Raw genomic sequence first — 21,438 nt, 5'->3', positions numbered from 1 at the left:
CTAGTATACTATTAGTAGGGAAAAAGTAGAGGGCTAACTATAGGACTTACTAAGGAGGGGGGTCTTAAGGAATAAGAAATATAAAAAAAAAAAAAAAAAAAAAGAAGAAAGATAGGGTAGAGGAAGGTTAATATACTCCTTACCTAGGGACTAATCGCTAAGATCTTAACGAAGATTAAATAGCGAGGACTAAATAATTAAAAAGTTTAGCCTTATAGGTATAGCTTACTATATATACTATACTAGAGTACGAGAAGTACGCGAAGTTTCGCTAGAATTAAGTAAACTAAAGTAAATACGAGATAATCCCTAAGAGTAGAATAAATTAGGATTAGGAGCGACCCTAAGATTAGGGAAACGTATTATATTTTTTCTAATATTAATATAGAACGTATATAGCGCTATACTAGAACGCTACTTCTTACCTACTACTCCTATACTCGAGGACGAGTATACTTCGGGGGAGGGGAGTAATTATTATGGGATAGGACTACGGTAGACCCTAGAAGTACCTATCCTATACTAAGACTAGTCCTAAAATACTAAGGGGCCTAGTATATAAGACCTTAGGGGCTATACGGATCGTATGCGAGGTTTTTGGACTCCTTAAGTTCTTATAGTCGATGTTCTAAGGACTATATAGTAATTGATCGATTATCTTAGTGTTCTCGTTAAGTTACTTATACTCTTATAACTAGTAGCTTTATTTAGTATAATTAATATTCTAAGTAAGGCTTTATTATAATACTTGAATTGCACCTACTAGTAAACTAGGGACTCGGACTTATAATTTATTTTATTGATTTCACTATAGTACCTAAATTAGTATACACTAAGTTTAAAATGCGGTAAGTACTAACACTGCTACGTAGCGGAATTTGAACGGCGGCAAGCCAGTGCCTGCAAGGCTGCAACGTCCCTCTAGATCGAACAGCGGAGCATTCATACAAGAGACGCTGGACCGTTTTACATTCATCCTTGATGCGCCGAAAGCCCTGCGGAAGCCTATCCAGACGCAGCACTTGTCCTTTCGAGATTGTCTGGTCGACCTTAACCGATGCGATGATGATCGCTTTCATGTCCGTCACCAAGAGGGTAACCACAGATTGTTGAGTCATTTCTTGGGCTTCATGGCGAAATCTTTCATGCAAAATATCTGTCAGGCTATCAGCTTCCTAGTCTAGGCACGCTGGTCTCAGCAGTGCCCGATATAATACAAGACATATCACACCTCCGTATCGTCCCGCGTAGTATGAACCTGAGACGTCAGCTGCCTTTCTCTTCGTGGGAGATCGCAATATTGACCACCCGATGCAAGCCACGCAAGCAGAAGGGAGACCCATTGCAGTATCTTGCCGAGCTCTCGCATACTGTAGACGGGAACTTAAAAGTATTAGCCTTCTACTACTTGAGCATCTAGGTGGCGTCACCATCTTCAACACAGCTCTAGAACTAGCTAACCACTATAGAATCAAGACACTTGTCGATGTCTGGCGTCCGGACGCTGGCTCCCTCTTGCGGCTGTTTCAAACTTTCTGAAACGAATCTGGCATTCCAGCCGGTTGTTTAGTTCGAGGTGAAGACTGGACGGAATGGATATTCTGTCTAAAGTCTCGGACATGCGATACGGTCGATGTCACATCGACGCTGCTCATGTGCTCGGTGGTTCACGTCCTGATGCGCGGACCCAACACAGTCGCCACGCAGTACAAGATGTCGCGGCGTCGCCACATTGTACACAGTGTTCTCGTGCATTTTGTGAATGAACTTCTTCGCCTTCATCTAGAACGGGTCGGAATACTGCATGGTCCCACATAACGGGTGTGTATCTTTGCTAGTGGCACTCAGTAGCCATTCGAGCCTTGGACCACACCGAATGCACCGCCTTTCTTGCTAAACATCTCTCTCACATCGCCTATCAGATATTCGGGCTTCTCGTATGCAAAGAAATGTCCTCCACTGTCGTGCGCCTTCTCGAACACGACATCGCCTAGTGTCCTGGTCCAAATAGACGGCAAGACCCTCAACTCTTTCGGTGCATGGCTGAGCCCGAGTTTGACACCGCCAATGTATTTTATCGTCCGATCCCGCGTGACTCTTCTAGCTTGGTCGTCCCAATCATGGCTAACCTCGTAGTATATTCGCATATTCGCAGCCGGTCCAGCGGTGGAGAACCAGTATAAACTGATCCATGTACAGACCTCGTCTTCGGTCCACGGGTACGAGTCTGTCCAGTCGTGTAATTTTTCGTATATCCACGCTAAAAGGGCAACTGGGGAGTCTGCAAGCGCGTAGCCGAGAGTTTGTGGTTTTGTAGACTGCTGTGCACGATAGCCTGAGCCTTGTTCAAGGAACCACTTCGTCCGCGCCATACCTTCCTTCTCCGCCGCCGTATAAGGAGTGATTGCGTGCTGAAGAGCGAGACTGGGATGTTGGGTCCAACTGGGAACATCGCCTTGGTCCGTGTTCACGTGTGTAGCCTTGCAGCTCTTTGGGTACAATAACGATATGGCACGGGTGATATAGTAGCCCCAATCACCGGCCTGAGTGACGTACTCGGTATAGCCGAGCCTGAGCATCAATTTATTGCATGTCTCGGCGTACTGGGCCAATGCGAACCCCTTCTTCTTCGGCCCTTGTGAGAAGCCGAAGTTGGGTAAGGATAGAGCAACGAAATGGAAAGCGGGCGCGTCAGAAGACTCAGGAGACGACAATTTGTCCCATATCTTGGAGGCTTCGAAGAAGCTACCTGGCCAGCCGTGGACGAAAAGTAGAGGTACAGCATTCTTTCTATCTGATTTGGCATGGATGAAGTGGATGCGTAATGGTTCAAAGCCATCGCATTGAATCGTGGTTGTGTATTGAGATATGGTGTTCAGTTTCTTCTCTGCTTCTCGCCATTTGTATTGGTTTTTCCAATAGTTTGTCAGCCGTTTAACGTCTGCTAGAGGAGCCCCGTAGTCCCATCCCGCGCCATCGATCTCATCAGGAAATCGAGCGAGAGAAAGGCGAGTCTTGAGGTCGGACAGGGAGGAGTCAGGGATGGAAATGGTAAAGGGTTGGATATCTGCCATTTCGGAAACGTGGGCGTCGGGGGTTGCTTGTTTTTGGATTAGCCGAGCACTGAAACAACGATATTCTCCTTTGCAGAAGATCTGAAGCATACCAAATTGACCCCGTCTTTACATCAGCGGAGAGTTTGTATGGGGTGGTCAGCTTCATGAGCCCCTATCAATATACCACAGCGAGAGTAAGGCATCGATCGTAGACAAAGGCAAAGCTCCTGTAATCAAAGGCACATGGTGGACACGAGTCGGCTGTTTGCCGGTTCGAGGGATGGAGCCGTTGGATGGTTGATCGGCTACTGAAGCTCAACCTCTTCCCCACAGAAATACGCTCCGGCCCCAGGCAACAAAGACTAGCTCTTTCACATACTGATATCTACATTAGATCGAAGCACTACCTTACGAGAACCTATTCGATTTGGGGGCATTTCTCGATTTGACAATACCCTGGTGTGCGCCGACAACGTGAAATAGGTACCTCGTCCAGCGAGAACTTTTGAAGCTCTGAGCAACAAGGCAATCGCTTATAAGAATGCCTAAAGAATAACGGCTTCTACTACCTAACTCGCTGACAAGGTCAGAAGCTTAGGCGCTTTTAGTTAAGATCTTATAAGCGATCAATCTTAATGCTCAACGTTTTGGAAACTGCAACACGGGACCAGAGTGCCCTAAGTCTTAGGCTATCCTAGTACCTAACTCCCCTAAAAGTTTAGGCTTCTCTAATTAAGGTCTTATAAGCGGTAGTCTTGGCAATCAGAACTTCGGAAGTCTCACTTTAGAAGGCATCTTTCACACTATCGGCGTATACTACAGTGTCAAGTCTAAAAATATCCCATAGCAAATAGAGTTCTGTGATGCACCGCTTGATTTTGATATCAAGACCGATACTAAAAGATGGCGAGTCTCCAAGGACATCGACGGTGCTATCCATGTCATCAGCCATACAACACGCGTCTCGTCTTTTCTCGCTGGGAGAGAGGTGGTCGAATTGGCTGTTCTGAGCGAAGAAAGACAGATAGCAGCAACGGCATCAGGACCTATATCAATGTACGAAGGCTCTTTCTGATATTGCGAGACTGTTTTCTTGTATCCTTCTCTCCGCCTTCAACAACAGCAGCTTCAGTGGAGGCTTGTCCTTCCTTATTTCATTGACGTTGAGACTTCACGATGGCCATGCTGCAAACTTGGCGACAGGTTGAAAAAGCGGCCTTAGCCTTTATGCTGCCGACAATGCGGATATCGGCTATGCTTTAATCGCACGAGTACGGGCTGTCCTTGGTGATATTAGCCGCGGCCCATATGTCCGTGCGATATTAATAAAAATCGTGGGCCAGAGCTGCCTCCAAGTTCTCCGTGTATTGCCCTAGAACATCTTGTCTGACTTGGAAAGTGGTCTTCTGACAGCTTTACGCCAAGATTGTCTACTTCTTCTATATCCAAGATGCCATATTCTCTAAAGGGACGCAATGTTTTAGTCACCGGAGGGTCAAGGTGAGCTTTCCACAGCTCAGGCAGGCTTCATGCCCCGAAACCAGGCCCTGACTGTATCTTAGAGGCTTGGGAGCTGTCATATGCGAGAAATTTGCTGCTGAAGGTTCCAATATCACGATCAACTATGTGAATAGCAAAGACATAGCAGAAGAAGTTGCTGGGAAATGCAGGCAAGACTTCGGAGTCAAGGTCGCTGTCGTTCAAGGAGTGTGTTGCATTTTCAACCCAGCATGTTCCTACATTCAATGCCACTGACACTGGTACAGGACGTTGGTATGGCAATAGATTGTGTTCGCTTGGTTAAGGAAACTGTAGAACAGCTCGGAGGGCTCGATATCATTGTCAACAATGCAGGGTGGACGAGATTTGCTAAGTTTGGCGATTTGAACGACCTCAGCTACGAAGAATGGGACAAGGTAGGAGCAACAATACTGGCACTGCTAGCCGGTGTTGACTTGATCAGTGCTGGCGCACAAATGTCATGTCCCAGTTGTGCTTGATGCAGGAAGCGGTACCAATATTCAACGCCAACCCAGAAGGAGGAGTATTCCTCGTTTGCTCCTCGATTGCGGTAAGAGACATCTCACACGTCAGACGCATTAAGCTGAGCCGTCAAAAGGGAATCAGTTGCGGTGGAAGCTCACTCGGCTATTCTGTAACGAAGGCTTCTGCACTCCATCTCATGAAGTGCATGGCTTCAACGCAGGGGCCAAAAATAAGAATCAATGCGATTCTTCCGGGGCTGCTCTTGACGGACTGGGTAAGTGGGCCTCGATATGTTGGGTCTGTTTCCGCTGATGAAAATTCAAGGGTATGAGATACTCTGAAGAACGAAGGCAGCAGACGATCGAAGCGGCCGCATTGAAACACGAGGCTTGCTACCCCTCTATCCTCTTCTAGACTGCGCTAATGATCGTTGCAGACTTATCTGGACGACTGCGCAGGATCGTTCGTGTCGGTCGCAAAGAACACCTCTATAACAGGTCAACAGATTATCGTTGGTACGTCTTGACAACTTTCAGATGCACCCTTGCTGACAGACGTAGACGCTGGTGTGGTCATCCGGTAGGCCATCATGCCGAGTCATGCGGCCGCTTTCCTTGTTGGTCACTAGACTTCTCTGGCAAGGCCAAATGATGCGAGAGGACATCGAGATCGTAGTCTCCCGTAAGTATGGGTTCCCCAAACAACCAGGCACGAGCAGCGGCAGCAGCCCCAGGTTTTCTTTCCATAGAAGCGACTATAACGTGAGGAAATGCGATTTGGCTGATCCCCTCTTTTGATGCGTGGACATTAACCATCACACATGCAGCCACCCGAGACGCTAGATCACCCACATAGGGTTTTTGGGATTGATCGGAACTGACCTGTTCACTACGGAGAACAAGTGGCTAATCAATGCTGCAGCTCGATTGACGTTTCGTCCAGGTTTTCTCCTTGATGTTTTCGTGAAAATTAAACATGCTGTCTCAGGGGCATTTTCAGCCTTCCTATGAGGATTCGTAGAGATAGGTGACAACGCGATGATCCTGATTCAGGCTTGTCTTCGAGACTACTTGAGTTTCGTCCAAAGGCGACTCACATTGCCAGAACGAGCTTCTGTTGCACAAAGCGGACACATCTTCATTTGCGGAGAGAAAGCATCGGGCATTCAGCGTTCAACCTACAGGAAGAAGGCGTTGGAGCTCGAGTCGTGTGTTGGGCGACTCCCTCATCTATGCAGAACGACCAGGGCTTTCCCACCAACGATCGTCTTTCGGCTTTTCATAGAACCTCTCTTGCTCGACTCGAAATACTCGGTCGCCGCGGACCACATCGCTTGGAAACTTGATGCCCGTCCGCCCTTGGAGGATGTATCTGCCATACTCTATCGCGTACGAATGCGTTACATGCTTAGAATGGGGGCATGCAGAATGCAGGATTCCGTTTTCGAATCCTGTCACTCTAAGCAATTTGGCCCTTGAGCTGTCAATGCAATGGTGCCCGCATCTCGAATGATGCTGGTGGATGGATGTGGTCCTCTCTCAGCAGTATGAAGGGTTTATAACTTGTCGCCTGTCTCCTGATGATGTTTCGCCATAGCTGTGGACTCGACATGATGAACCAACCTTGGCGATTGTAGGAGGGCATGTTCGCCTGAATGATGAAACAACATCCTTCGATATTCTCACAGCCCTAGTAATGCGTCAGAGGTAGCCGCGAGAAGACAGGATGGCGAGTCGTAAATCCAAAGACAGCGCCGCTGGATTATCGATTTCATCGACTTGCGTTCTTCTTCTCAGCTTCTTGGATGGAGCGTGTCTATCTGCTAAGACACTGCACGCTTGCGTTGGGTTCAGAGAGAAATATTGGATACCATTGTGCCTCTTTCGACGACGCCGTACCAAGACTTTGTAAACTGTTAGCCGCATTATTCAAGCCTTGACAAGACTTCGTAGAAGGCAAGGTAGAGGGCCCGCCGACCGAAGCTTGGTATCTACTGCCATACTGCCGGTTGTCGTTCAAATATGATTGGCTGAAACGAAGTTGACCGGTGTGGCGACGTTTATCTACTTTGCATGGAAACCTTGTGTGCGCGACAAAATCACTGGTATTCAATTGCTGGCTCCCATGGCCGGCTGGATAGAGGAGTGTCACTGGTAGATCAAGGAAATGGCTGCTAAATACATGATTTTCATGTGGAGAAGGGCTGCCGTGTCTGAGCCGCTTGAGTTCTCCGTTCTCCTTGCCACTGATCTCAACGGCAATCAACGCGAGCCGCTGGCCGCCACCGACAGTGGGAGGGTTTTAGTCAATCCTGGGCTTCCATGTCACTTCATACTATCGACCTTAGTCCTTGAGTTACGAGCCGCTATCGATGTCGTCAAGATGTGGCGGATCTGCGTAAAAGGTCAATGTCAATACCGTCACTTCCCATCAACATAAAGGTGGAGCCCAGTAAGGTATTTGAGGTCAACATGAGCTATGGGCGAGCTCAACGCGGTTCAAAACTGGAGAAAGCTTGCTTCTCATTGTGTAAGAGGGTGGTGTTGGAGGATTTGGACTGTACAACTATACGGGCCAATCGATACAGGCAAGTCAGCGTTGTTGAGGTTTCTGTCTTCCTCTATTCTATGGTCACCGTTCTAGTTTATATAGATAATTACTAGGCAAGATGACCTCCTGGAGCCTGTTTTCCATGATTCCAAAGCATTCCAGAGGCTGTGGCACTGACTCATTGATCGTCATCACGAGGTTGTCTGCCTGTTCCGTCGATAGTCACTTTGGCGCCAACAGGTGGTGTTGTAAGTACCCATTAGTTTTGCGGTTCTGCTGCCGGGTCTCATAGCTTGGGTCTCAGTATTACAGCGAATGGTATGAGCTGCCGAGGTCCCTTCCGAGATGAGCTCTCAACTCCAGCCCTCTCATTGGTTCCATACGCATACAGCCGATTAAATGGAGTTTGACGCATACAGCCGATTGAAGGTCATGTGATAGAGACTGTCCCTGTGCCATCTTTCGTGCTTTTATCACTGACGATTTGTACGTCAGCCCTTGTTACCTGAGCTCGCCAACCACCATGACGACCGATTTGGATCTCGAAAAAGCTGGTGAGCTTTCTGCCGACTGGCTTGAAGTATGTCCAAGTCTTCGTCAACATGGTCCTGCGTCTAACTTAGGGGTTGCCCTGCGTAGTTGGAAGCCAAGTTAGGTGTCCGTCCAAGCCTCGACTTGGTTACGCAGCCGATAGAACAGATCCGGGAAACGCTTCGACTAAGCACACTCGCGCAAGCGCAAAGCAACCCGCCTCCAGAAAGAGAGCGATTGCATGTCAAAGATCACCTGGTGCAAACCTCTGATGGTCAAGAGATTTCGGTCCGGACATACCGTCCCAAAGGTCTGACCGGCCAAGAGCTACCGGTGGGTGTTTTGTGAGTCTACCCCTCGAGCAAAGTCAATCGAGCCCGGATTGACGCTGGTCCTCTAGCTACCACGGCGGAGGATTTGTCTTGGGAGATATAGACCGGGAGCATCGTGAGTGGCCCCTAAAATTGCAGCGTCCAACACGGAACTGACTCTGTTCAATTAGCGTTATGTTGCAGCATATCAGATCAGGCAGGGTCGATTGTGGCAAGCGTGGGCTACCGACATGCACCCGAACACCCATACCCAACCCCGGTCGACGATGCGTACGCTGGCCTTCTCTGGGTATGCCGTCTCCTCTGAGCCCGTCTTGCAACAATACAGACTTGACTAATTAGACTAGGTGTTGGATAACGTGCAAGACCTGGGTGGACACCGTGATCTAGTATATACTGTCGGAGTAAGCGCGGGCGGGAATCTGGCGACTGCTGTAGTGCGAAAATTACGCGACTCCACACGAGGAGAACGGGTTGCTGCGCAAGTCTTACGGGTTCCGAATTGTTGTCATCCTCGAGCTTTCCCCGAATGTTTGGCCAAACCTACCAGCAGTTATGCCCGCTTCGTCGACGCCCCCATCCTCTCAACAGGGGTGATGGATAACTTTTGGGCCTTGTATCACGTGCCGGATGATCGAGTCCATTCTCTCGACTGTTCACCCCTCCTGGCGTCCGAGTTCGACCAGTTTCCCCCAACCTACATCTCGGTGTGCGGATGCGACCCCCTCAGGGACGAGGGCTTAGAGTATGCCAAAAAATTAGAGGCTAGTGGCGTGCAGGTCAAACTTGACGTTATACCTGGATATCCTCACGGTATGATCCGTTAACCTCTCCTACTAATTGTGACCAGGAACTGACCTGCATACTTGATATAGGGTACTTCCAATGGCCTCAGCTTTCCGGAGCCGAAGAAGCAAAACGAATGTTCCTCGATGCGATCAAATGGGCTATAAATCAAGCCAGATCTAAAGTCTAGAATGGCCTGAAAGCTCCGAGGAGTCATGGACGACGTTTATCACGGCCTTACGTTCTGCTCTTCATGAACTAGGCGCCATGTGCACCTCTACCGTGCACCGACAATTTTCCCACGTATCTAGTCTTTACAATACAAATTTCACAAGGCTCATGTCCATACTGTAGATCGGCAATTTACCACTCGATGTCATGGTGGAGGCGGTCCACAGTCTTCTTGTATGCCCGCCCAAGTTGGCATTATTGCTTGGATATCAATTGCCAATGTTAAGGAATGGATGAGGAAATATAGCTGTCGCACCACATAGAGTCCTACACGTGGTGTGGGAGGTGGAGCAAGAAGTTACAACGCCGAAGGATCTCGCTCGGAACTAGAAAATGACACCCTGACACCTGACACCCTGACACCCGAAAGGGATACTTCGGGGCCTAGCTTTGTGTCACGTGCTTCCGTATCTTTCGTGGCATGTCGGACTCTAAGCGAGGACCTTTCCAATTATTCACTCCTACACGTTCCATGGAGCTTGCCAATCTTGATAGTCCTAACCAGGCTATGCGGTTTCCAGTAGTGTCAACCTCAACCTCAACTTCTTTCGCTTCTCCGTCGCGTGATCCTGACGGTAGGGATCGATCACGCAGAAGGATTGCAGGATGCCGGGGAGGATTATAAGAATCACCCATCACCAAGGTGTCAGATTGCTCGCCAGGTAATCTCCCGCAGGTTCCCCGACACCCCAAACCAAGTTCGGTGAGCCGAGAATCTCTGCCCAGACAGCGGCGGTAGCTTTGCTTCGAGGGATATGGCTGATACCTTGGATGCCAGAGTCCTCAAGCAACCAGTCTACCGTCTTCAAAAGGCTTTGCTCTTGCTCGGTGACAGGTTCCCCTGCATCCACGATGCATTCAATAGTGTACAACCACCTGGCAAGGAAAATTATACACTGGAACCCAAGCAAGAAGTGGCAAATGCTGGTATGGGCGCCACCAGTGGTTTTCATAAACCGAATGCCAACCGCGATAGGACCGCGGAGAAAGCATAAAGCATGCCGCACCGCGGTCGCCATATCTGAAGAACGGGCCACCCTTTCGAAGAGGGCAGGGATGGTCGGCTGATCCTTGAAGACAGCCAGAGCAGTGGCCTTGATGTTCGCGAGCGCGGATGCGTCTCCATGCAGCTGGATACAGTTGGCCTCCCACAAGATGACGGCTGAACTGGCCAGTGAAGGATTCACCAGGAGCAAGCCCCCGGCCGATAAGGATAATGCTTTCAACGACGTCAACCACCGATCCATAGCTGCGTGAAATGATTGGAGGACTTGAGTCGCGACGAGCGGCGGAAGATATGTTGATAAGGCCCTGTAATGGCATGATAGAGTGTGCAGGGAGACCATCAATGCGAGATGCCCGAGCACACTATACGTTTGGACCGATGATCCTGAGCTGTCGAAGAGGTTCTGCAGCGCCTCTCGTGATGACGGCGGTACAGGCGCTGAGGCGTATAGTGACATCCAATCCTCGCCACTCGAGCTCTGCCAGAGGGTTTCTTCGTATGGCATCTCGAATGCGATATCATTTCGGAAGGCAATCTCCGTCGAGAGGGAAGAGGCCCCAGTCAAAGCGAGCAGGTGCATCGCAAATATCACCGTACTTGGATGATTATGAGCAGGAGTGACTTTATCGAGGGAAAGGTCAATATCTCACCGTTTCCTTGCTTCAAGACTGATCCAGCCACTCCAGTCGATCGATGAAGAAGATTGGAGGTCGCCGTGGTGAAGGCTCAATTCCTGCAAAAGGGAGGTCAGGTTCAACTTCAATTCAGATGGACAGGCCCGGCCGTCTTACATCTGCGAGCCGTTGTTGGTACTCGATACCAGAAGCTCTCATGTTTGCGTTCTCTGACCACGAAGAGAAGCAACTGAGTAACAGCAAGACCTGGAGGTGTTGTGTGGATGGGATGTTGTGCTGCTCAGAGGGATAGATGGTCTCGGCTAAACCATACAAGATTTTGGCTTCCTTGCGGTCGAACGAATAAAGTGCGCCAATGGCAAGCATGACCAGAAGAAGCGCGAGAGAAGCGTCATCGGGGTCGAACATTGGCGCGTGAATCAAAGGGATGTGAGTCTGAAATACCTGAAAATAGCACCGGAAGTAGCGTTGGCATTTGAGTTTGGCCGGCAGCCTGCTGCTTTCATCGTGCAACGACGTGGCGGTGGCGCTCTGAAGCTTAGCAATGATCAAGTCTGCAAGAAGGGGGTTGCACGGGAGATGCATTTGACCCTCTGAAAAGTTCTCAATCAGCTCGACAAGCTTTGCAGAAGTATCAGTCACAGCGCTGAGTGCGACCGGCGTGTTCGTAGGACTCCGGGCCGAGTTGCCGGAGGGATTTGGAACAACATCATCTATCCAGCCAAGTTGAAACCAAGTGGGATCGAAGGCATGGTCGCCGCTGTCGCTCAGACTCGGAGCAACAAACAAAGAAGGCAATGTTGCACCGTGGTCGAGAATGTTATTAGCAGACGTACTTACGAAATCATCATGGGTTGCGCCATTTAAGTCGACCGCAGCACCGACGACGGAGTTCTCCATTTGTGCTGCCAGGGATCGAGCATCGACACCGGTCAGGGCTACAACGTGCTCCCTCCCGCATTGAGGGGAAATATCACTCGACTGAGTGATGGTACCGCTGCAGGAGTTGGGAAGGGATGTGTTGTGTTGGGAGTACGTCTGATATGAAGGGCATTCTATGTGTGTCTGGAGGTTAGGAGCAACCGTACTGTTCCAGCTGGAGATCGGCGCATCCAGACCCGAGCCAGGGCTCCCAATGTCTGCAGCTGATGATGGCGCTTGACGGCGCCGTGCTCGTCGATGTTTGCCAGTCTCAAGGTTGGGGACAGGCCGCTTGTCCGTTTTCTTTGCGGCCCCATGGACAGATCTTTCGTGCCGCCTCAGGACGTCCCTATCACGGTTAGTCAACACTCTATCACACGGCCGGCGGCAGGCATGTCACACTTGCGGAGGAACGAGCAGGTGCAGTGAGAACAGCTGAAATAGTCTCGCTGGGTGTCTACAACCGTCAGCTGGGAGAAGGGATTAGGCCTGGCTGGCAAGAGCATACGAGAATGTTCATGGCGTAATTGATGTTCCTTCCTTGTAAATCTGGTGTCGCAAAATGAACACGCGAAACGTTTGTTGGCCGTAAGCTCCTTGGACATGGTGCCACAACACGGTGCCGACCATGGACTGATCCAGGTGGAAGACTGGCCTGAATGCAAGAAGCCCGGAGGCTGCTACCCAGTGGCTGCACGATCCAATTGGTGAGAGAAGGGCGATCCGGCGGCTGTCCGAGGAATTATTGCCCCGAGGCCTGGACTGTGGCCTGGATCTGTGGCCCTCTACACGTCGCCCTGTGTCGACGGTTCAGACTCCCGGTCTCAGTCTACTGCTGAGCGTCAGATACTGGAGATCAGAACGCAAGTAGAAAATTCCGGACTTGGAAGACGGACAATGATAATGAGTTTCGGCTCTGCATGAAGAGAAGACGCACTCTTGGCGAAGACATCGAGGCCACCTACGAGGTTGTGACCCTCATCAATGGATTGCGGAAAAGCCCCCTTGGGTTCCCCCGCTCCCCGGAATCCCCGAACTCCACTCATGTCCAGGGGCCACCTCCATCCAGTTCTCACCTCTCACCTTCTCAGTATTTTCCTGCGTCCACCGTAAACTAGCCAATGATAGCGAAGGATCCCCTTACTGCACAGCGAGAAAGAAGGTTCACGTGGCTGGAGCGAAGAACGCTGCTCTGCTGTCCGCGGGCGGATGTCGAAGTCTTGGTGGCTGCGTACCCTCGACACTACAACGGCCACAGCGTGGAACAGAGACGAGTGGAGGCGACATTGGACATAGATAGAGATCAACACCAGAAGGTTGAGGACAGTTAACCAGCAATTAACCACCCTCAGCCCACGAAGACTGTCGACAGCCAGTTCGCCTGCGACGATCGGACCAGACCATGAAGGGTTGTGATTGTTCTCGCGGCGGCGCCAATCAGCGGGCTAAGTAGACGGCTCTTATATAATTACGAGTATACGAGGGCACTCTTCATCTCGTACGTAGATACCATATATGCTGCTACGCACCCACCATACCAACCTCCCTGCTCTCACATAAGCTCGCTATTCCTCTTTTCCTCCATACGGACACACATCGCATCATTGCTGCCGTCGGTACCTGGCCCCATTCGCACACGTGATGTTGAATCACATGCCCAGATCAAGAGGCATATCAGTCAGCAGAGAACTGGTCTTGACCCTGCCCTCCGTCAACTCTAGGAAAGGAGTGTAGAGATGAAGGGACAAATGAATGGCTTCTTCGCATTAATTGCAGGTGCAAGGAATGAATGTGGAACAGCGGCTCTTAAATCCAATTGACTCTGCACCCGTGGGTAACTCGACCAGGGCGTGCGACTCTTTCGAGTTGACCTCCCTCGCAGAGTCTCATTGTACCATTCTGAGATGGGCTTCTTACGAGGAGTGTACGAGTAGCTGCAGCAGCCCGTTTCCTGCCGGTTTCGTTTGCTTTCATGTTCGAGGGCTCGAAGCCGGCTGCGTACCCAGGGGGGAAGTCCTTGGCAGCCACAACCAAGCCATGGGGAAAATCAATGACCAGACTTGTCGTGGCTCGCACCGCCGGTAGGGGGCAACTGGGTGCCATGATCGCATCCCCCTCCGCCCCCAGGTCGAAGTTCACATGTTCATTGTTCACCATGACCCTGGGCATTGCGAATAGCCGGCGACTAGCTCCGGCCAGCGAAGGCAGGTTTGTTTTCGGCTATTCAGCTCGGAGGTGGGGAAGCTGCCTTCCCCACCAATCTTTGTACTGGGCGGGGTTTATGGGTTGTACCGGTCTTTGAAATGATGGTTCCTGACTAACAAGCTTCACACGACCCATGTACATAAATCACGTACTCCTCCAGATGAGACGGTCTGACCTGCTGCCCGGAGAAAGCTAGATTGTCCAACGCAGAAGGAATAGTAAACTGTTGCACCATGGATTCTTCATGGGAAGCAATTGAAAAAGAGATCGAGGGGCATTACGCCAACCTCAAGGATCAACCTCCACATACCCCCGAACAAGTGGCCAAAGTCAAAGCCCTAATTCGACTCTATGTCCTGTGTTGGATCCATTGCAAATACGACGAAGTGCGAAAGATGGTGCACCCAGACTACAAGCAGCACAACTACACGGTCATCAGTGGTGGGGAATCCATCATCATCTACAGCGAGCGGTTTCGCGAATACATCAAGGCTCAATCCGGGAAGGATGAGATCAACATAGACATGCGTCTGAAACGCATCTTCGTGGACGGGGACTACATCATCGTGCATAGCCACGTCATTCGATGGGAAGGAGACAAGGGCCAGAACGTCATGGACATTTTCAGATACCAGGATGGCCAGTTCACTGAACATTGGGATGTCATCACAGATGTGCCTGATCACTGTGAGAACACCAACGGCGTCTTCTGAACTACCCTTACACAAAGTCTTGTGGCCAACGAAGGTTTGGTCGAGTGAGAGAACGAGCAACGGTGCGACGCCTCGAGGACCAGAGATGGGCGGCCATCCTTCATCACAGTTTGTTGCGATTCTTATGGCCACCACTTGTGGGATGAAGGGGGCAAGGGGGAGTGGGGAGGGAGAACCGTTGGTCGATGGACGACACGTGAGGTGTGAAGAGAGGACGATGGCTGGGATTACGTGACATGCTCTGTCGCTGTAATGGTACGTATGCTCGTTCGTAGAGCAGCAGATTAAGTAGGGTCATTAGAGCAGCAAAGAGCATTGAATTAGGCACGCTCATTTTATAACTCTTGCTGTAGCAAAGCCACTGGGACATGTCTCGACCCAGTCCAAGCTTGCAGAGGCCGGAAGGCATACACGGTTCAAGTGCCCCCTGTACGTACGTAATGCACTATAGGTACTGTTCAGACCACGCCATGTTATCGCGCAGAGACCAAGCCTAACGAAACAGCGCATCCATTCGTGGAGGACCAGGAAAGCATGCAAGGATTTCATATTGTCCAGGCGAAGTGGAGGGCGGTATCGCGCCGCTCCTGATGCTGGAGCAATATCTGCGCCATGTTTCCCAGGACCCATCCCATCAAATAGACCTCCCGCCATCCACCGGCAGCTGCACTCCAGTAATAAAGGAGGCCTCGTCGCTGGCCAGGAAACACACGGCGCTTCCTACGTCGCCGGGCCGACAGAACCTATTCAGCGGAATTACCTCTCCGAACTTCTTCCGAGTTTCTTCTCCGTCTTTCAGGTCCGCAGCATTCAATATGACCTGGTACCTGATCACAGTTAGCTAGGCCGACATCGAAGCCCGGTGTTCTCCTTACATTCCAGTCTCGGCAATCGTAGGCGCGACCGAGTTGAACCGAATGTTATGTGAGGCCCACTCCACCGCCAAAGCCTTTGTAGCCTGATGAATGGATCAGCCGTTAGGTCGCTCGTGCCACCAAGCGATAAACCCGGACAACTCACATTCGTGACTGCTGCTTTCGTCGCGCAATACCACACTCCATCTGCTCGTGGGCGTATCTCGCCAGCACTGGACATGTTGATAAATGCACCACCACCTTGCTTTTGGAAGTAAGGAATAACGACCTGCGAACTTTGGAATAGACTCTTGACGTTAATGCGGAAGATGCGTTCGTAATCTTCCTCCGTGTACTCGGTGGCTTTCTTTCGCAGAGCTATAATAAGTATGTCTCTACATGGGCTGTCTAGCGTACCTTGACAATGAGGATCCCAGCATTGTTGACAACAATGTCGAGCTTTCCGAACTGGGTCGACGCGGTTTCCAGCGCCTTTTCCCAGACCGCTCGCTCGGAGACATCGCCTCTCACGAAGGCACAGCCCTCGAGTTTGTCAGCCGCCTCCTGACCTGTTTTCTCGTTGGCGTCGATAATGACAACTTTTGCCCCTTCGTCGACGAACTTCCGGACAATGCCCCATCCAAAGCCTTGAGCGCCTCCAGTGACAATGGCAACTTTGCCTGCTAATTTCGCCGACATTCTCAATCAAAGCCGAGGGTGACGGTTTGCGTAGCTCTGGAACACGTTTCTTGTGGTTCCTGTTGATTTACCTGAGCCTGGTCACCTATTTCTGTCACAAATCGGTAACTCTGAGTTTGTATCTCAGGACTTTCCCCAGTCCGACGAATAGCCGAAGCGTGCCGCCCTCCGACGGTTTGCTGTCTTGACACTGCATATAGCCTTCTCAGCCCGCAGACGCCACTGATTTGCGCACGGCTTGAACGGGTAACCCCACCTACACCCGACAAGACTCGTAACTGCTTTGGGACTTCGGTGGAGAACGTGGCGGAAGCTGGAGAAGTTCACTCCACATACACTAGCACAATGCCTCGCACAAATGTTCACGCACCCAGTTGTCGGGTCGATTGACAGATTCTGCGCATCATTCCCAGAGAGATATACTTTGCTCCGCTTCACATCGATCTACTAGGACAACTAGATCACCCTTCCTTTGGCGATGTCAATGGTAGACTTGTGTAAGCAGAAGAAAGTCATGGAAAGTGAAACACTGTACCGTTACTGCACACTTCTGGCAAATGCGAATGTTTTCGAACATGTCGCTATCCCCCAGGCCGGGGCGACGATCGGTTTCCTAGTGTTCACAATATTCCTCGTTGTATATCGTGTTTTGCTGCGAGACGCTCGGCGGAAACATCTCCCTCCCAAAGTCAGAGGCTTCCCTCTCATCAATCAACTCCTCTTTCATGCGGGCGACAGTCAGATCTCTGAGGCCATAAAGTGGAAGAAAACACAGGGTGAGCTTTTCCGGACTCGGGCTGGGAGTACGGATTACATTTGGTTGAATTCCCGAGAGGCCATCAAGGAAATATGCGACCGTCGGAGTGCAGTCTACTCCAGCAGGATGCCTCTGCCGATGGCTTGCGACACTGTCAGCGCCGGTCGCAGACTGGTATTCATGCCCCGCAGTAAAAGATGGCGTGCTGTTCGTGCTATAATCCACCGCCTTCTGACTCCCGCTGCTGCCAAATCCTATGCACCAATCCAGGAGTACGAAGCTAAGCAACTTTCCGTGGATCTACTTCAAGAACCAAACACTTTCTACGATCATAATCGCAGATACTCAGCCAGCCTCATCCTGCAGGTGACCTATGGGTGGCGTATCCCAGTATGGGATTGTCCAGAAATCCACGAAATCAACGCCCTAGCTGCTCGCTTTGGGCGTGTACGTCAGCCTGGTCGTTATCTAGTCGACACGTTTCCAGGTTTGGCCAACAACCCTCTTTTTAACCTTGTCAGTAATTGGAAAAGGGATGGAGAGGAGCATCACAAAGCGGACGCAGGATTTTGGATGTCACTTTGGAATAGGTTGCGTGGCGAGATCGAAAAAGGAACGGCTCCGCCCAGTTTTGGCAAGGGTTTCGTGCAAAGCGGTTGGAGTTCGAACGGCCTGGATGAATTGCAAGGTGCCTACGCTCTTGGAAGTATGATCGAAGCGGGATCCGAAACTACTACTTTATTCTTGAACCACACTGTCATCGGAGTTCTCTCTCGGGGCCGTGAGGTGATTGAAAAGGCTCAAGAAGAGCTGGACAGAGTCGTGGGGGCTGAACGGACCCCCAATTTCGATGACGAGCCAAATCTGCCATACATCCGCGCTATGATCAAGGAAGTCCTGCGTTGGAGGCATGTTAATAAAATAGGACTTACTCATTACGCCACGGAGGACGGTTGGTACAGACATTACTTTATTCCCAAAGGCAGTGTCATTGTTGCAAATGTCTGGGGAATGCATTATGACACCGAGCGGTACCCGGAACCCGAGAAAGTGAGCCTCAATGCATCAGGCGCATGCGCTATAATAGTTGACCCTGCTGACATCTATAGTACGATCCGATGCGTTTTATTGACCACAGTCTCTCCGCCGCAGAGGCAGCAGCAGCGAGTGATCCTCTCGCAAGGCCTCACTACAGCTATGGTGCTGGACGACGGATTTGTCCCGGCATGCATGTGGCGGAGAGGAGTTTGTATCTAAATGTCGCAAGATTGCTGTGGGGCTTTGATATTCGCCATGCAAAGGGTGAAAATGGAGCGAAAGTCCACGTGGACGCAACCTTGAATAACCTATTGCCAGGCTCGATGTCCGCTCCTAGGCCATTTCAGTGCGGTACGTATCTTGAACGCCGGCCTGTTCTTCTTCCGTTGACGCGTCATTTACAGATATTCGACCAAGGAGCTCACTGCACGAGAAGGTGATGCGTCAAGAGTGGAAAGTGGCACAGGAAGAAGGGCTGCGCATTGACCAGAGCAAATTAGAGCCATGAGAACTGTACAAGGGGCTTTAGCACCAATAAATGCTCGTCTCGTCTGATAAGCCGTACACTCTTGCATTGTTCTGGCATGTCTGTGGTAATTAGCGGCCTGTAGCTCTGCAATGGAACATAGACACGTCGAAGCTTTTTCATTGTGATTTTCGATGACCTGGAATCGATGACGCCGGACTGCAGCCGAGACGTGAGTGTGTTGCATTCGATGTAGGCTATGGAACTGGTGTCAAAGTCCATGAAAGTAAGTGACTCCGTGGCAAGGCCTGGACTTCTGCATCGGCCGACGACAAGACATAATAGGTGCGCTCGAGGAATCGGCTATGTACGTATGCTCGGACAGTAGACTTTTCCCTCTGCACTCCTTTGGACCGCAGCCGGAGCGGTCTCGTTTATATGCATTATATGGAGCCTTCGGCATCCATTACCGAAGCCAATGCTTCGTGCGTCCTTCTCGCGACTACTACTCTCCACTGAGCGACACCTCGGGTACAAATCGACGAGTTTTACCCTCGTAACTATGTGAGTTTTCCATCGACTTCCGGACAAGATACCGGGAAAAATGGATTCCAGCAAGCATGAGAAGAAATTCTGCGTTGTTATCGGCGCTGGCATGTGTGGTATCGCTGTTGCCGCTGAAATCGTGAACAAGAACGTTTTGAGTCTCGACGAGTTCGCTATTCTGGAAAGGCAGTCCGACTATGGGGGTGTCTGGAGTGCTAATACGTATCCGGGTGCTGCATGCGATGTGCCCAGCCATATCTACTCGATGTCGTTTCATCTCAACCCGAAATGGTCCCGTTGGTACGCAACCCGAGACGAAATCCAGCAGTACTACTCCCGGATGGCCAGGCACCACAAGCTTGATAGGTCAACCAAGTTCAACACCACCGTCATCTCGGCAACCTGGAATGAGACCACCTTGCTCTGGGAGGTTGTGACCGAGAACACGGCCTCGAAGATCCGTAAGACATACCTTGCCAATGTCCTAGTGTCCGCTGTCGGACAGTTCACCAGACCAAAGTATGCCAATATCCCAGGATTCGAGAATTTCAAGGGCACTGTCTGGCACACTGCTGAATGGAATCATGATTATGACCTCACCGGTAAGCGTGTCGCCATCATTGGCACAGGTCCCAGTACTGCCCAAGTTGCGCCAGCGATCCAGCCCATCGTCAAGAAACTGACACTCTATCAACGATCGCCAACATACGTCCTTCCCCGTGGCGACGCGCCAATTTCCAAAAAATGGATAGCTCTCTTTACCTGGTTTCCCGGTATCCTATGGCTGTACCACTGGTGGCTTTGTTTCAAAAAGGAGCGCACCAGGCAGACCTGGTACAGTGGGACCGAAAGCCAAGCACGGGCACGCGACCGTGCCCTCTCTCATCTACATGCCCAGGTGTCTGACCCGGCCCTGCGCGAGAAGCTGACCCCTAACCATGAGTACGGTTGCAAGCGACCGCTTTTACTCGACGACTACTATCCGACGCTTGGCAAGCCAAATGTCGAGCTCATTACCGATAAACCGGTTCGCTTTACCGAGAATAGCATCATCTCGCAGCCCGTGGTCAATTTGCCTGCCACTAAGTTGGAGGGAGAACCTGCGGGCGCATACGATACGAGCAATGCGGCTCCTGATGCGACTCCCAAGGAGACCGAGATCGACGTGCTTATCTGGGGTACTGGCTTTGAGATGCGCGACATGGGCGGCAACTTTGCAGCATACGGCGTCAACGGTATAAAGCTTCAAGACATGTGGGGCGAAAAGCCTGAAGCCTACTATGGGGTCTGCACGACCAACTTCCCGAATTTCTTCGTCATGTTTGGACCAAACTCAGCGGCCCCCTGGGCAAATTTGTGCACAGTCTTCGGAGTGCAGGCCCAGTATAATGTTAAGATGATCAAGCATCTGAAGCAGCAAAACCGGAAGAGGGCGAATGAGCGGTATGCGATCATGGTGGACGCTGGTGTGCAGAGGAGATTCAACGACTGGATTCAGGCGAACATGGGCCCGCTGTCCATTGTTTCCCCCAATTGTTCCAACTACTACATTGTACGTTTGGGCCGTAGTAGATCTTTTCCCTGTTATGAACCGTACCTTACTAATCTTTGATGCAGAACTCCAAAGGACACATCACATTCAATTGGCCCTTCTATGGTTGGTATTACCGCTGGTGCCTGTGGAGCCCCAATTTCAAGGACTATGTAACAATTCGTCAACCAGCCAAGCTCTCTGGACTGGAGCCGGTATATAGCGATGCCGAGAGAAGCCAGAGCTATGTCACGGTGTGAAATTGAGGCAAGAAAGGAATCGGCGATAAGGCCAGACTCCATTCAGGATTGGGTTAAATGGCCTGCCAATGTTCAGTCGCGGCTTTGACCTGAGTGCGTCTGCACAGGGGAGTGGTACGAAAGAATGGCTCCGAGCGCCATTTGGGGGCCCGCTTGTCGTGGTCCTGTATGGTGCTGCGTGAGGATATCCCATACTGCCCTCCAAGGCTTCGAGCCGTTCCAACTCTATTCGTTCCTTCTTCCAGGCTCTACCTTGCATTGCTTGACCGCATACCGAAGAGACAGTGGTTGTGATAGTGCTCTCGTTGAAGGTAGATTTCAACCGATATTGCGAG

At 50.8% G+C, this 21,438-nt stretch overlaps 8 protein-coding genes across 8 annotated transcripts; 5 read left to right on the top strand and 3 right to left on the bottom strand.

The window, feature by feature from the left end:
* Positions 1-1,844: 1,844 nt before the first annotated feature.
* Positions 1,845-3,074, bottom strand: A1O9_09390 (microsomal epoxide hydrolase; the record flags this gene model as incomplete). Its single annotated transcript, XM_013402083.1, has 1 exon — positions 1,845-3,074. One exon carries the CDS (start codon positions 3,072-3,074, stop codon positions 1,845-1,847), a length of 1,230 nt encoding a protein of 409 aa, XP_013257537.1.
* Positions 3,075-4,506: 1,432 nt separating this feature from the next.
* A1O9_09389 (alcohol dehydrogenase) lies at positions 4,507-5,568 on the top strand (the record flags this gene model as incomplete). Its single annotated transcript, XM_013402082.1, has 6 exons — positions 4,507-4,556; positions 4,619-4,763; positions 4,823-4,972; positions 5,020-5,127; positions 5,176-5,367; positions 5,479-5,568. 6 exons carry the CDS (start codon positions 4,507-4,509, stop codon positions 5,566-5,568), a joined length of 735 nt encoding a protein of 244 aa, XP_013257536.1.
* A 2,547-nt stretch (positions 5,569-8,115) lies between these two features.
* A1O9_09388 (uncharacterized protein) lies at positions 8,116-9,431 on the top strand (the record flags this gene model as incomplete). Its single annotated transcript, XM_013402081.1, has 6 exons — positions 8,116-8,172; positions 8,232-8,467; positions 8,524-8,570; positions 8,626-8,744; positions 8,803-9,268; positions 9,331-9,431. The coding sequence occupies 6 exons, from the start codon at positions 8,116-8,118 to the stop codon at positions 9,429-9,431; spliced, it is 1,026 nt and encodes a 341-aa protein (XP_013257535.1).
* A 676-nt stretch (positions 9,432-10,107) lies between these two features.
* On the bottom strand, positions 10,108-12,639 carry A1O9_09387 (uncharacterized protein; the record flags this gene model as incomplete). Its single annotated transcript, XM_013402080.1, has 5 exons — positions 10,108-11,074; positions 11,129-11,211; positions 11,270-12,383; positions 12,437-12,491; positions 12,543-12,639. The coding sequence occupies 5 exons, from the start codon at positions 12,637-12,639 to the stop codon at positions 10,108-10,110; spliced, it is 2,316 nt and encodes a 771-aa protein (XP_013257534.1).
* Positions 12,640-14,472: 1,833 nt separating this feature from the next.
* Positions 14,473-14,952, top strand: A1O9_09386 (uncharacterized protein; the record flags this gene model as incomplete). Its single annotated transcript, XM_013402079.1, has 1 exon — positions 14,473-14,952. One exon carries the CDS (start codon positions 14,473-14,475, stop codon positions 14,950-14,952), a length of 480 nt encoding a protein of 159 aa, XP_013257533.1.
* A 634-nt stretch (positions 14,953-15,586) lies between these two features.
* On the bottom strand, positions 15,587-16,505 carry A1O9_09385 (uncharacterized protein; the record flags this gene model as incomplete). Its single annotated transcript, XM_013402078.1, has 4 exons — positions 15,587-15,779; positions 15,828-15,910; positions 15,973-16,173; positions 16,224-16,505. 4 exons carry the CDS (start codon positions 16,503-16,505, stop codon positions 15,587-15,589), a joined length of 759 nt encoding a protein of 252 aa, XP_013257532.1.
* A 478-nt stretch (positions 16,506-16,983) lies between these two features.
* On the top strand, positions 16,984-18,808 carry A1O9_09384 (uncharacterized protein; the record flags this gene model as incomplete). The annotated part of the gene is made up of 3 exons (XM_013402077.1): positions 16,984-18,312; positions 18,372-18,651; positions 18,705-18,808. The coding sequence occupies 3 exons, from the start codon at positions 16,984-16,986 to the stop codon at positions 18,806-18,808; spliced, it is 1,713 nt and encodes a 570-aa protein (XP_013257531.1).
* A 562-nt stretch (positions 18,809-19,370) lies between these two features.
* A1O9_09383 (uncharacterized protein) lies at positions 19,371-21,103 on the top strand (the record flags this gene model as incomplete). The annotated part of the gene is made up of 3 exons (XM_013402076.1): positions 19,371-20,378; positions 20,463-20,864; positions 20,930-21,103. The coding sequence occupies 3 exons, from the start codon at positions 19,371-19,373 to the stop codon at positions 21,101-21,103; spliced, it is 1,584 nt and encodes a 527-aa protein (XP_013257530.1).
* Between the last annotated feature and the right edge of the window lie 335 nt (positions 21,104-21,438).

This window comes from Exophiala aquamarina, assembly GCF_000709125.1.
Source record: "Exophiala aquamarina CBS 119918 chromosome Unknown aczIA-supercont1.9, whole genome shotgun sequence".
Classification (NCBI taxonomy): Eukaryota; Fungi; Ascomycota; class Eurotiomycetes; order Chaetothyriales; family Herpotrichiellaceae; genus Exophiala; species Exophiala aquamarina.
The sequence above is the reverse complement of the archived record's forward strand: the minus strand, read 5'-3'. Positions and strand labels throughout refer to the sequence as shown.